Source organism: Gallinula chloropus, assembly GCF_964237585.1.
Source record: "Gallinula chloropus genome assembly, chromosome: 31".
Lineage (NCBI taxonomy): Eukaryota > Metazoa > Chordata > Aves > Gruiformes > Rallidae > Gallinula > Gallinula chloropus.
In genome coordinates this window covers 1,192,188-1,206,251 of record NC_140116.1, presented here as the reverse complement: position 1 = coordinate 1,206,251, position 14,064 = coordinate 1,192,188, and the positions used below count along the sequence as shown (strand labels likewise).

At 66.5% G+C, this 14,064-nt stretch overlaps 2 protein-coding genes across 2 annotated transcripts; one reads left to right on the top strand and one right to left on the bottom strand.

Annotated features, from left to right (window-relative positions):
• Positions 1 to 575: 575 nt before the first annotated feature.
• NDUFA4L2 (NDUFA4 mitochondrial complex associated like 2) lies at positions 576 to 6,274 on the top strand. Its single transcript, XM_084277135.1, has 4 exons — positions 576 to 665; positions 4,142 to 4,230; positions 5,823 to 5,883; positions 6,083 to 6,274. Exons 1-4 carry the CDS (start codon positions 609 to 611, stop codon positions 6,137 to 6,139), a joined length of 264 nt encoding a protein of 87 aa, XP_084133261.1. The 5' UTR covers positions 576 to 608; the 3' UTR covers positions 6,140 to 6,274.
• Positions 6,275 to 7,190: 916 nt separating this feature from the next.
• Positions 7,191 to 13,267, bottom strand: SHMT2 (serine hydroxymethyltransferase 2). Its single transcript, XM_084277122.1, has 12 exons — positions 13,140 to 13,267; positions 11,811 to 12,008; positions 11,635 to 11,714; positions 11,245 to 11,445; positions 11,078 to 11,159; positions 10,710 to 10,832; positions 10,474 to 10,613; positions 9,483 to 9,648; positions 9,298 to 9,397; positions 8,696 to 8,851; positions 8,331 to 8,438; positions 7,191 to 7,646 (listed from the first exon to the last, which is right to left on the bottom strand). Exons 1-12 carry the CDS (start codon positions 13,161 to 13,163, stop codon positions 7,519 to 7,521), a joined length of 1,506 nt encoding a protein of 501 aa, XP_084133248.1. The 5' UTR covers positions 13,164 to 13,267; the 3' UTR covers positions 7,191 to 7,518.
• Positions 13,268 to 14,064: the final 797 nt, after the last annotated feature.

Sequence of the window (14,064 nt, the reverse complement as noted above, 5' to 3'; positions counted from 1 at the left end):
GCGCCGGTGATGCAAAGCCCCAGGTTCCATCTGCGCAGCAGCATCTGGTCCTGCCGGGGAGATTTGCATCGCTGAACGGGGACGGGGCCTTATGTCATTCATCAGAAATTGGGGGGGGGGATGCTGGGGAGGGGGGATGCTGGGGGGGGGGGCGGGAAACATGGGCTGAGTTGTCATAACAAATGACACGACTCATCCTTCACCAGGAGGGGAGGTGTGGAGCGACCTGCGAGGGGGCTGCAGGTGGAGGAGGGGAGGGGCTGGGCCCTTGTATGCAGAGGGAAACTGAGGCACGGGTGCGTTTTGGGAGCTGAGGGGTCCAAACCCAAAGCTGGGTGTTAACCCAGGTGTCGGGGTTGGCTCTGGGAGAGCTGGACGGGGCGGGCAGAGCGCAGCTGGGGGCTCAGGACCCCACGCTCAGCATCCTTCCCCCTCCCCCAGCCCCCCCTTCCAGTCTGCAGCGTCCCTGGGCCGGGAGCCCCATCCCGTCCCGTCCCGCCCCGTCCCTCCCAGCCCAGCCCAGCCCCAGCCGCCTCCCTCGCAGCTCCTGCTCACCCTCCAGCCTCGGGCGCCCCACGTCGCGGCCGGACCTGCCCCACGCCCCCAGCATGAAGGGCCCCCTGCTCGGAACCATGTTCTCCCGGCACGTCAAGCGGCACCCCGGAGTGAGTCCCCCCCCCCCCGCCCAGACCCTCTGCATCCCTCTGCCCCTCTCCTCCCACAGCAGCCACCCCACAGCCCCTGTGCCACCCTTGCCCTTCTCTCCCCACATCCCTGTCCTTCCCACATCCTTCTGCCCCTTCCCATCGCCCCAATTCCTCCTGCCCCCTCTGCCCCTTGCAGCCTCACCAGCTCCCTCTTCCTCCGACCCCCCCAAACCCCTTCTCAGCCACCCCAGGCTGTCCCTGCTCACCCGCTTCCCCCTCACACCAGCGCCCGGCTCTGGCAGCGTCCTCCAGGTACACCGGGTGGTCCCGGTGGTCCCGGTGGTCCCCAGTCCACTTTTACCAAGGGCAGGAGAGACCACCCTGTGCTGCCCAACCCGCTCTGTCCCTCCAGAGCCGTTAAGGAGCCAGGCTGCTGGGATGAAGGGTGCTGCTCTGTGTCCTCCCTCTGCTCCAGGGGCATCTTTGGGGGGGTGGGAATGGGAAGCAAGCCCCCCCGCCCCCCTTCCTCCTTCCCCAGGCAGCCCCAGGTTTGAAGTTTGCACTCCCATCCTCCCAGCTCTCCCCCCCCTACCCCATAAAAATCTCCAGCTGAGTCTGGAAGATGCTTAAAAAACCCTCATAAACTACAAACACTACAAAAGCTGCCAGGACGAGCCCCTCGCTGCCAGGCTGAGCCCCCCACCCCCCACGTCAGGGGGGATTCCTGCCCCCCCTCCATCAGCCCCCCCCCCCCCAGCCTGCACCCACTGCCCAGGGACCTGGCAGGGTCTGGTGGCCTGGGCAGGGTGTGTGAGCTGCGAGCTGGGCTGCACGTAAGCTGCTGGCTCGGGTGTGTGTGTGTGTGTGTGTGGGGAGAGCTGGAAAGGATGAGGAGCCAGCGCCGAGCATCCGGATCCCCGGCTCAGTGTCCGGCTCCGGCAGGGAATGGGGGCCCAGGGCTGGAGCAGGAGCCACGCTGGGGGTGGGAATGGTGGGTGTCTGCATGCAGCACGTCTGGGGGTGTTTTGTATCCTGGGGGAGCGCAGACAGACAGACAGACAGACAGAGGGATGGACAGGGCTCCTGAGCTCCCCCCCACAGCATTTCTGTGCACAGAGCTGGGGGGGTTTTGGGGTTCATCCCCAGCCATCCCCATCCCCAGCCGTCCAACAGAGCCCCCTGTGTGAATTGGGGGGGTACAACACAGAGGGGTCCCCTCAAAGAGAGCGTGTGAAGGGGATGTGGTCCTGAGCCTCCTGCACGGGAGGTGTCCGGATGCGGCCGGAGGGTGCTGGGTGAGTTTTGGACGTGTCACCCCTGAGCTGCGGTGCGGCCCAGGGCAGGTACGTCAGCGCTTCCACCTGGCAGCGGAGCCTGGCGCCGCAGCACGCCGCGCTGGCAGTGATGGATGGCCCAGCTACGCCCCGGCAGCACCGCAGCAGCCTGGCAGGATGAGGCCCTGCCTTGCCATGGCGGGATGGGAGCCGCAGCCAGCTCTCCGGGTACCTAGGGCAGCGCTCAGCATCGCACCCCGCATCCCCTCACCCCCACACGTGGGCCTGCCAAGGGATGGGGATGCGTGAGGGGCTTCTGTGCCCCCCTCCGCCCTGAGCCCTCACCTCACCCAACACCTTCCCGTGTTTGTTGTCTCCTTCCTGCTCATCTTTGCAGCTGGAGTGGTCGGACCGGGGCCAGATCCCCGCTCCGTTTCACTGCTGTGGTGCTTGGAAGGGCTGGGGGATGGAGGGGGGGGAAGGCAGGGGGGCTGCACCCCACTGCTGGTGGAGATGGGGGTCCTGGGGAGCAGCACAGCGCCCGCCTGGGTCCCACAGCTCCCACCATGGGTGCTGCAGGGCCAGCACAGCACCTCACACGCAGCAGGTTAATGTTTAAGGTCAAGCCCACCATGCGCCTTGTTTATCCTGGGTTGGGGGGGGGGGTTCAGGCCCCAGATGCAGCTCCAGAGCCCCTCGCCGGCTGCAGAGAGCATCTCCCCCAGCTCTTAATGCTTCCCAGGCATTAATTACCCAGAAGGTGTCAGCAGCAGATGGTGAGAGGAACCCGTCGCCCTGAATCTCCTCCAGCAGACACCGCAATTCCCGGTGCTGCCGAGTTCGTCTTGATTAGCCGGGGCGGTTGGGTAGCGGCTCCTGCCAGATCCGCTGGCACCCGGCCACGCACGGCGCGGGATCATTATCTGCTGATGCCTCCAACCGCCCGGATCGGCACCGGCATCTGCCAGGAGCTCCAGCAGCCACGGGCCGTGCTGGGGGCACCGGGCGAGGACGTGGTTGGGGAAGGAGGTGGGGGGGTGGTGGTGTCCATTTGGGGAGCAAAGGGATGTGGCTGGGGAGCTGGGAAGGGAGCATTTGGGGAGGGGGATGCACCCAACACACAACCCCCTCCCCTTCCCCATGCAGGTGATGGAGGCGCAGAGTTTGGACACACCTTGGGTCGGCGTGTCCAGTTGCACCCGAGTGGGGAAACTGAGTCACGGTGGGGTGGGTGGGAGGAAGGGGTTGTGTGTGTGTGTGTGGGGGGGGGGGGGGTTGTTCATCTCTTGCTGATGAGCAGAGCTGTAAATACAACCCAGCAGCTCGGGGATGGGGACCGCGCGGCGCTCCTGGCCGCGCCGGCCCCCGCTTCACGCTAATGGGCACCGGGAGGTACCGGCCGCGTTCGGCCTCCCAGGGGCGCGGGCTGGCGGCGGGTTCATTACGCCGCCACCGTCTTCCCCGGCGCGGGGGCCGCGGCAATCTGGGGGAGGTCAGAAACCGCTTCGTCTCGGCGCCGATTGAGGCCACGTCCCCCCGGGCACCGGGGGAGCGGCAGCGCGAGAGGAAGGGGGGGTGAAGAGGATGGAGCTGGGTACCCTGCACAGCACGATGAGACCCCCCACACACACCCTGTGTGAGCTGGGAGGGGTGAAGGGACCCTCCTTGGGTAGGGGGTGGTCATTGGGTGCCCCCTGACACTACCCCTGGGATGAAATGACACCCCCCGCCCCCCCTTCTTGTGCATCCCTGGGAGACGGTGGGGAAGAGGCGCAGGGGCCAAATCCTGCTGCAGCCCCCCAGCCCCTCAACAAGGACCCTCAGCACCACGCACAGAGGGAAGGAGACCCCAGGGTCCTTGTGCCAGCCAGGGCCGGGCAGCAGCAGGCAGGGGTGAGGAGCAGGGAGGGGGGACACACACACACACACATACAGGGAAGAGGAGTGGGGGGGAAGTGATTTCTCATTCCAAATCCAATTCCTCTCCAGCACGAGCCGATTTTTCTCTCCCTCTTTTAATTCAGTCACTCAAGCTGACAGCTACACTGTGTACAGAGCCCGGCTACAGGATTGTGCTGCCATATTCCCCCTGTAAATCTCGGGGGTGTCAGCTCTCCCTTTCACTCTCCGCTCGGCCTGATAAATATTCATTTTATTGGGGTATTTTTCATTCCTCCCTCTCTCCTCTCTCCTCTCTCCTCTCTCTCTCTCTCTCTGCAGCTCGTTCCCCTCATTGGCTTCATCAGCCTGGGCCTGGGCAGCGCTGTCCTGTACCTGCTGAGGCTGGCGCTGTACAGCCCGGATGTCAGGTACGAGTTGGGGTGCCCCCCAGGCACCCCTCAGCCGCTCACCCTGCACCCCTGGAACTGAGCGGAGAGGGGGTGACGTGGGGGTGCAAAGCGCCTTGGACCCACTCTGGCATCTTCACAATGAAGATACAGGGTGCTGAGCCAACCCCTGGGTGTGGAGGTGGCCCGAGGGGGTGAGGGAAGTGGGGGGACCCCCCCACCCTCTCCTTGCTTAGGGGAGGAGGGGATGGGTGGAGGGGAGGGGGGGGGTCACTTCGACTTGCTGCCCCACAAGCGAGAGGGAGGATACAGGGATGGGGAGGGATGTGGGGCTGGTGATGATGAGGCAGGTGGATGATGGAGGGTGGGGGGCAGACAGCGGGGGCGTGGGGGGGGGAGGGGGGCGGTGGGATGGATGGCTGGGGAGTCAGTGGAGAAGGAGCAGGGAGAGGGGAGAGAGGACGGACAGACCAAAACCTGCGTGAGGATGGATGGACAGACAGACAGACAAAACCCGCAAGGACGGGTGGATGGGAGAGGAGGCTGAGGGCGGCTGGGGGGGGCTGGGCACAGGAGGGGGGGGGCTGTGTGCCCCCCGGTCCCCGTGCTGGTTAATATTTGTTTGCTCCCGGTAAAACGCTCATTGATTTAATTTGGCGCCAGCTGCCCGGGGTACTTAGCGCAGCAATTAGCGCATCCAGGCACCTTGGCTTTGATGATGTGTGAGGAGGGGGGGGGGATGAAACACCAGCACAACCCCCCCCCCGGCACATTAATGCTATTAAACAGCTCCAGGGGGCTGCGTTTGCAACACAGAACCCCCCCAAGCCCCCTCCCCATCCCCCCCCAACACGCACATCTTCCCAGATGGAAAATTCTGCTCTTGGCCAACACCAGTGGATTGGGAGGGGGGAAGGGGGGGGTTGGGGGGGACACACAAGCTGCTCTCTCCAGGGATCCATCCCACGGCTTGCTGCCCTTCCACAACCCCCCCGGGACGGGCTGGGACACGTCCTCATCGGGGAGGCTTCGTCTGACCAGCACCGTCCGCTTGAACGCTCACGAGCTTTGCACACCCGGGAGCTTTGCACACTCACGAGCTTTGCACACTCACGAGCTTTGCACACTCATGAGCTTTGCACACCCAGGAGCTTTGCACACTCACAAGCTTTGCACACCCGGGAGCTGTGTACACTCATGAGCTTTGCACACCCGGGAGCTTTGCACACCCAGGAGCTTTGCACACTCATGAGCTCTGCACACTCATGAGCTTTGCACACCCGGGAGCTCTGCACACCCAGGAGCTTTGCACACCCGGGAGCTTTGCACACCCAGGAGCTTTGCACACTCATGAGCTCTGCACACTCATGAGCTTTGCACACCCGGGAGCTTTGCACACTCGCGAGCTTTGCACACCCAAGAGCTTTGCACACTCACAAGCTCCTCAGACCCCACCAGAGCCCCCCCAAACCACAGCAGAACTGGGGCGCACAGCCACACCGGCTGCTGGGGGCACTGGTGGGGGTGAGGGGGGGAATTGGGGGTGTTGGGGGCCTGTCTCCTCCTCTCCCACCCCCCCCCCCCGCCCCAGGAGCTGACATCGCCCCTTGCAGCTGGGACCGCAAAAACAACCCCGAGCCCTGGAACAAGCTGAGCCCCACGGACCAGTACAAAGTGAGCACTGGGTGAACTGGGGGCAGGGGAACGGACACTGGTTTGGGGCCAAGACACCGCGTCCTCCTCAGGGCAGAGCAGCTCAGAGCTGGGGAGGGGGGCACCGGACCCCCCCCTCCAACCCCCCCACCAGCAGCCACCAGCGATGGCAGTGGCAGAGCTGACCCGACCCCCCCCCCCCCTCTTCCCCCCCCTCCAGTTTCTGGCAGTTTCCACCGACTACAAGAGCCTCAAGAAGGATCGTCCCAGCTTCTGAGCCCCCCCCCCGGACAGGGAAGAGGACCCACACCCCCCCAGGAGCACCCCCACAGCCCCCACGGCTCTCCCTCACCCCACGGCTTGGTGCTGGGTCATCTCAGCACCCCCAAACCGGGGGGGGGGGGGGCTGCACCCCCCCCAATAAACCATATCATCACTCTGAGCACAATGTGACAACCGTCCCAGCAGCTCCCCCCCCCCAGCATCCCCCCCCCATTTCCCCCATCCCTCTGCTCCCCAGCACGTCCTGCCTGCATCGAACTCTTCGGGGAGTCATTAATTACTGGGGGGGGGGGGCAGGAAACTGGTTGTTTCCCAGGCCCACAACCAGGGGAGACATTAAACACCCCCCCCCCAGGAAGGCTGGGCTGGGGGTCCCGGCCCCTGGGTGCCACATTTCCGCTCTCCCACGCTCCAGAGGAACCCCCCCCCCCCCGCAGGAAATGGGGTGTGTTTGTGGGGGTGTCACACGTGTCTGTGGATGCTCGTGTGTGTCCAGCACTGTGGGTACCCCCTGCCCCCCCCCCCCCCCAAGCTGCATGCCATGGGGCACAGGCTGCCCTTGGCCCGGGGGGGGTGTGTGTGTGTGGGGGTGGATCCTGCCCAGGGGTGTTTGGTTTGGCTGTGGCCGTGGGGGGGGGCACCCAGCCAGTAAATATGGAACAGATGAGGCAGAGCGGGACGTGCCGGGGCGCAGGCAGCCACCAGCCCTGCCAGGGCCTGGGGGGGGCAAAGGGATGGTGCTGGTGGCTCTGACCCCCCCCTCCCCTCAACAAGAGGGCAGCATGGCCCCCCCCACCCCCCAGCCTCAGAACCACCCCCTGGGTGATGCTCCAGGGCGGAGGAGAAAGGGTGGGGACACTGAGGCAGGACGGTGGGCAGTGGGATAAGGGGGTCCAGCCCCCCACCCACCCACTGGGTCCTGGCAGGGTGTAGGTGAAGGGGTCTGGGGACACCATCCCCTACGCCACCCTGTCACCAGCCTCTCCCTCCCAGCTCAGCATCCAGCCCCTCCCTCCCAGCTCAGCATCCACACACCTCTGCACAGGCTCTGCCCCCACTTTTATTTAGCAACCCCCCCCCCGCCCCCCCTGTAGAAAAGTGCAAGACTTGGCCAGAGGGGACGAGGCTGGAGCAAGGACTGGTCCCTCCCCCCCCCACCAGGGGCTGCGGGGGGGGGTCTCTGTACCCTAACACTGAGAGCAGGATGGGGGTGGGCTGCCCCCCACTCCCAATCCCAAAGGTGCTGGTGGGTGGGGGACAAAGGGGAGCAGGGAATGCAGAAAGAGGGGTGGGGGGGAGGTGGGGTGGTGGTTAAACCTCCCCCCAGGGTGATCCCAGCCCGGCAGGAGGGGGGGCAGCCCCCCCCTCCCCAGCTCAGTGGTCGGTGAAGCCGGGCATGGGGAAGGCACGAGCGAAGGTCTCCACGCGCTGGCGCAGGTCGGCCACGCGCCGCTGCGTCTCCGCGTCCTGCAGCAAGAAGGTCTTGAACTCCTGGAGCTTGTCTGGGGTGGGGGGACACACACAAAGCGGGGGACACACACAAAGGGGGGGGGCACACGTTAGAGCAGCCCCTTCCCTGCCCTGGAAAGGTGGGCAGAAGCTTGGGGTGGGGGGGTAGTCCCCATGGCTGGATGGGGGAGATGCTGAGTGGCACCTGGGAAGGAGGGGCTGGGACACCCAGGAAAGGGGGGGGAAACCTAGGACACCCCAGAAAGGGGGGAGCCGGGACACCCTGGAAAGGAGGGGCTGAGATGCCCAGGAAGGGGGAGGTTGGGACACCCAGGAAGGGGGCAGGCTGGGAGATCTGGGAAAGGAGGGGCTGAGACGCCCAGGAAGGGGGGAACTGGGACACCCAGAAAGGGGGGCTGGGACACCTGGGAAAGGGGGGGTCTGGGAGACCCTGGAAGGGGGGAGCCGGGACACCCAGGAAAGGGGAGGGGCTGGGAGACCCAGAAAGGAGGAACTGAGACGCCCAGGAACGGGGGTGGGGGGGCTGGGACACCCGGAAAGGGGGGGGCTGGGAGACCCAGAAAGGAGGAACTGAAACACCCAGGAAGGGAGGGGGGTGCTGGGAGACCCAGAAACAGGAGGACTGGGACACCCAGGAAGGGGGGGAACTGGGAGACCTGGAAACAGGGGGGAACTGGGACACCCGGGAGGGGGGTCTGGGGTCTCCCCTCACGCACTGGTTTTGCTCTTGACGGCCAGCCCCAGCGCGATGCCCTCGTCGATGAACTCCACGACCTTCCGGAAATCCTCCTCGCGGAAGTGGCGGGACGTCAGCGCGGGGGCACCTGCGGGATGGGGGCATCAGGGCTGGGGGCTGCTGGGGAGGGCGGGGAGGGGGAGCACCCTCTGCAGCTGCCAACAGCACCAAGGGGTTCCCCAAGGTGCTACCCCACAGGGTCCTGTGCCCCAATTTCCCACGTGGAAGGGAGCAAAATAGGGTGTGTGGGGGGTGTGTGTGAAAGCTTGGGGACCCCCACCCAAGGGAAGGGGTTGGATGGAGGTGAGGCAGGAAGCCCCCCCCTGCCCAAAGCAGGCCCCTCACCCAGGCGCAGCCCCCCCGGGGTGAGCGCACTCTTGTCCCCTGGGCACGTGTTCTTGTTGGCGGTGATGGAGACGAGCTCCAGCACGCGCTCGGCGCGGGCGCCGTCGATGCCCTTGGGCCGCAGGTCCACCAGCACCAGGTGGTTGTCGGTGCCCCCTGGGGAGGGAAGAGCAGGGGGTGAGGGGTCCCTCACCCAAGCGCAACCCCCCTGCCTCCCGTCCCCCTTCCTCTCCTGCCCCCCATTATCCCCCCCACAGTGCCCCTCATTATTCCCACACACTATCCCCCATTATCCCCCCCCATTCCCCATTATTCCCCCCCACTGCCCCCCCATTATCCCCCCCACACTGCCCCCATTATCCCCCCCCACTATTCCCCATTATTCCCCCCACACTGTCCCCCATTATCCCTCCCACACTATCCCCCATTACCTGCCCCACTGCCCCCCATTATTCCCCCCACTATCTCCTCCCCACTGCCCCCCATTATCCACCCCACGCTCCCCACCAAGACCGAGCAGCACCGCTCACACCCCACGACAGCCTCATATCCCCCCAGTCCTTGTCCCCAAAAGCCAGGGGTGTGGGGGACACACACCATACCTGACACCAGGGTGTACCCCCGCTGCAGCAGCGCCTGTGCCATGGCTTTGGCGTTCTTCAGCACCTGCTGGCAGTACTGACGGAACACTGGCGAGCTGGCCTGGAGCAGGGAGACCACGTCAGCACAGGGTGTGGGTCACCCCCCACCCCACACCCCTCCCCAGCCTCGTGCCACGGGCACAGACCTGTTTGAGGGCCACGGCCACGGCGGCGATGGCGTGGTTGTGGGGTCCCCCTTGCAGGGAGGGGAAGACGGCGAAGTTGATCCTGTCCTCCAGGTCGTAGAGCGTCTCCTTGCCCGTCTTCTTGTCCACCGAGCGCACGCCCTTGCGGTAGAAGATCAGCCCCGACCTGGCAGTGACAGAGAGAGAGAGAGAGAGAGAGGGAGAGAGAGATGGCACCACTGCTCCTGCCCACCATCGCCCGTGGAGAGGGCTCAGACCCCTGCACCACGCCACAGTGGCATGACCTCTGCTCCATGCATCCCCTCCCCGCATCATCACCACAGCATCCCGCATCATCTCAGCACCCCACATCATCACAGCACCATCGCATCATCTCAGCACCCCACATCATCACAGCGCCATCACATCATCACCACGGCATCCTGCATCACCATCGCATCCTGCGTCATTGCATCATCACTGCGGCACCCTGCATCATTGCATCATCACTGCGGCATCCCGCATTATCACAGCATCATCACATCATCACCGCGGCATCCCATATCATTGTATCATCACTGCAGCATCCTGCATCACCGTCGCATCCTGCATCATTGCATCATCACTGCAGCACCTCGCATCATTGCATCATCATTGTGGCACCCCGCATCATCACAGCATCATTGCATCATCACCACAGCATCCCACATCATCACAGCATCATCACAGCACCCCACATCATCACAGCACCCCACATCATCACAGCATCATTGCATCATCCCCACGGCATCCCACATCATCACAGCATCATCACAGCACCCCACATCATCACAGCACCCCACATCATCACAGCATCATTGCATCATCCCCACGGCATCCCACATCATCACAGCGCCCCACATCATCACAGCATCATTGCATCATCCCCATGGCATCCCGCATCATCACAGTGCCCCACATCATCACAGCATCATTGCATCACCACCGCAGCATCCCCCCTGGGATCCCTCACCTGGCTCCGCGCAGGGTCTTGTGCGTGGTGCTGGTGACCAGGTCCGCGTGCTCGAAGGGTGACGGGATGGCCTTGGCCGCCACCAGCCCGCTGATGTGCGCCATGTCCGCCAGCAGGTAGGCCTTCACCTCCTCGCACACCTGGGCAGGCGGGGCACGGTGTGACGGCCGGTCTCACACGCTGCCCCCGCGCCCACGTGTGGCACACGCGCGTGGCACAGCCCGCCGTGCCCATACCTTCTTCATGCGAGCGTAGTCGATCAGGCGGGCGTACGCGCTGGTGCCGGCGATGACGAGCCGAGGGCGGAAGAGCCGCGCTGTCACCTCCAGCTGGTCGTAGTCGATCAGCCCGGTGGCTGGCTGTGAGGACAGACGGACAGACGGCTTGCAGACAGACAGACAGACGGCTTGTGCACGCAGCTCCCCACGCACGCTCGGCTGAGCCCAGGCACTGGGATGCGATGGGGACTCGGGGAAGGGGGTGCAGAGAGGGGGTACGGTGCAGCTCAGGCACCCCAGGGGTACCACCACGATCAGCAGCCCAGCCAGCAGACCCCCTCCCCAATTCCCTCCCAGCAACCCCCTCCCCTCCTTCCTCAGCTCACGTCCAGTTTGTAGGGCATCGACTCGAAGAAGATGGATGTTGCTGAGATGCGCTTCACGTCCGACATGTACCCGTGCGTGAGGCTGCGGGGAAGCAGGGGTGCAGGATGAGGCCAGGACCCTCAGGAGGCAGCAAGCCCCCCGCCACCCCCCCTGCCCCACCACGTACTGTCCCCCATCCGGCAGGTCCAGCCCCATGAGGCGGTCGTGGGGCTGCAGCAGGGCCGTGTAGGCTGCGAAGTTGGCTGGAGACCCCGAGTAGGGCTGCACGTTGACACCCCAGCGCGCAGGGTCCAGGTCGAAGGCCTCCAGCGCCCGCTGCTCGCACAGCAGCTCTATCTGATCCACCACCTCAGCTCCACCATAGTACCTGCGGGAGGAGAGGGGAGGGGGTGATGGGATGGGGCGGGGGGGTCTTCCTCCCACCCTGCCCCACAGGGGACCTCAGCGCAGAGGACAGCCTTCCCCAGGGCTCCCCTTAGCCAAATGCTGGCTGGGGGAGGCCCCCCCGATGCCCCCGGTCCCCTCCCACACCCCAGACCCTGCTCCCCCTCTTTACCTCTTGCCGGGGTACCCCTCTGAGTACTTGTTGTTGAGGCAGGAGCCCAGAGCTTCCAGTGCTGCCCGGCTGCAGAAATTCTGGGGGGGAAAGGGGGGTCAGAGACGGGGCAGCAAAGCTCCCCCCTTGAGCAGGGGTCCCCCAGGACCCTCACCACCCCCTGTCCCAAGCCCCACCTCAGAGGCGATGAGCTCCAGCCCCCGGCACTGCCGATCCTTCTCCTTCTGGACCAAGGTCCACATCTCAGGGTCGCTCTCAGCCAGGCTCTCCTGCCCTGTCCAGCCTGGCACGGGCCCGGTGGGAGCCACCGCGGGGGTGCCATGCTGTGCCCGGCGGGTGCCGGCGGCCACCTGGGCCCCGCAGCGCTGCAGGGCCTGCGCAGGAAGAGGGGGGCTGATGGGCGGCCACCCCGCACAGCCAGGGACCCCCAAAGAGCCCCTGGGATGGCAGGTGACAGTCCCAGGAGCAAGACCCTGGTGTCCCATCTCCAAGCCCTGGAGGGGGCATGTGGGGACCCCAAGGCGCATGGGGACCCCCAAGGCACACAGGGACCCTGGGGATCTCTAAGGAACACGGGGACCCTGGGGACTCCCAAGGCGCACGGGGACCCTGGGGACCCTCAAGGTGGACGGGCCCCTTCCCTCCTCAAGGTGTCCCGGGGGAGGAGCATCCCACCCCTGCTAAGAGCAGGCAGACCACCACCCAAACCCAAACCCCCACCCCCACCCCTGGCGGGTGCTGAGCACGTGCGTGCCAGAGCCGCACACGCGTGTGTCCCTGTGGGTGCAGACGGGACGGACCCACAGGCACCCACCCCCCGCTGTGTATGGTGATGGGGAGGGGGGTGCCCTCTCCCCGGTGTCCCCACTGCTCCCTTCAGCCCGGGGGGCACAGAAGGGGCCCCAAACCACCCCCCCCCCCCCCCCCCAGCTTCCCCCAGCCGGCGGTGCCCGGGCGCGGGTGATGTAACCGCGGCCGCCCCATTGCATCACCCGCGGGACGCGGTCCCGGGCAGGGGCCAAGGCCGGCGGTGGGGGGGTGGGTGCCCCGGCGCGGGGACTTTGGGACGGACGCAAAGTCCGCGCTGGGGGGGGGTCGGGCCGGGGGGCAGCGGTGTGTGCATGAGGGGGGGGGGGTGCCGGTGCCCAGCCCCGGTGGGGGATGCGGGGGGGAAGGTCTGGCCCGGGCACCGTTGCCCGAACCCGGCTGCACCCCCCCGGCTGCAGAGCGGCGCTGGGGGGGGGGGCGGGGGGCGGGCGCGGGGCGAGCGATGGGTACGCGGGGAGCGACCCCCCCCCGCCTCCGGCACCGGGACCCCCCGCGGGTACCCGGTGTCCCCCCGGCTCCGGGATGCGCTGCGGGCACCGGGACGCGCTGCGAGCACTGGGGGGTCCCCCGGGCACCGGGCTCCTTCCTCCGGTAACGCGGGGCCCTCTGCGGGCACCCGGGTACCGGCAACCCCCCCCCCCCCGCCGGGTACCGGCCCGTCCAGCCCCGAGACTCACCCTGCCCAGGCGGAGCGGCCACATCGCGGTCCGCGCTCCAGGCGGGTCCCGGCCGGGTCCCGGCCCCGGTCCCGGTCCCGGCCCCGCCCCGTCCCGGTCCCGCCGACGCCGCGCGAGCGCTGCTGGGGGGGCGGAGCCACGGGGCCGCCGGTACCGCGGGGCCCGACGGGAAACTGGAGGTCCAGCCCCCTTCATCCCCCCCTTCATCCCTCCCCCCCCGCCTCAAGCCGGGGATACCCCGGCAGCGCCGCACCCCATCCCTCGCCCCGCACCCCCCCGCACCCCCGTCCCGCAGCACACGGCACCGCTCCCCCGTCCGGGGCTTCCCCAAAGGGTTTTTATTTTCTACTTTTTTTCCATTTTAATTTTCTTAAAAAAATACGAAGAAGCCCCTGCCCAGAGCCGGGGGGGACGGGACCCCCTTTCCCCGCCCCCCCAGCCCGGGGACAGGGTGCCCCCGGCGCGGCACTTCTTCCCGGCGCGGTGGCGGCAGCAGCCGGGGATGGGGAGGGGATGGAGAGGGGGGTGGTCTGGGCAGGGTCCTCCCCGTGGGGTATCCGGAGCTTGGGGTGGTGCCCCAAAGCTGCTACAACCGGGGGAGGGGGATCTTTTGGGGGGTGGCTCCAAAATACCTGGGCAGGTGCCCTCGTGCTGGCGTGGAATATCCCCCGTGGCCGCCGCAAGGCACCCGCGCCCCCCCCCCCCCAAGGCACGGGGTGCAGTGTTATCCCCCCTCCCACCCCCCTGCTACAACACACGCCTGGCCGATGCCATTGCACGGGGCTGTACCCCCCCACTCACCCCCACACCCCCTACCCTGCCGCAGGGATGGAGCATGGCTGTGTGACAGGGCCAGGACCCCCAGTGCCTGCCCAGGACCCCCCACCCCCCCCACACCATCCAACCCCAGCCCCTCTCCACCCCG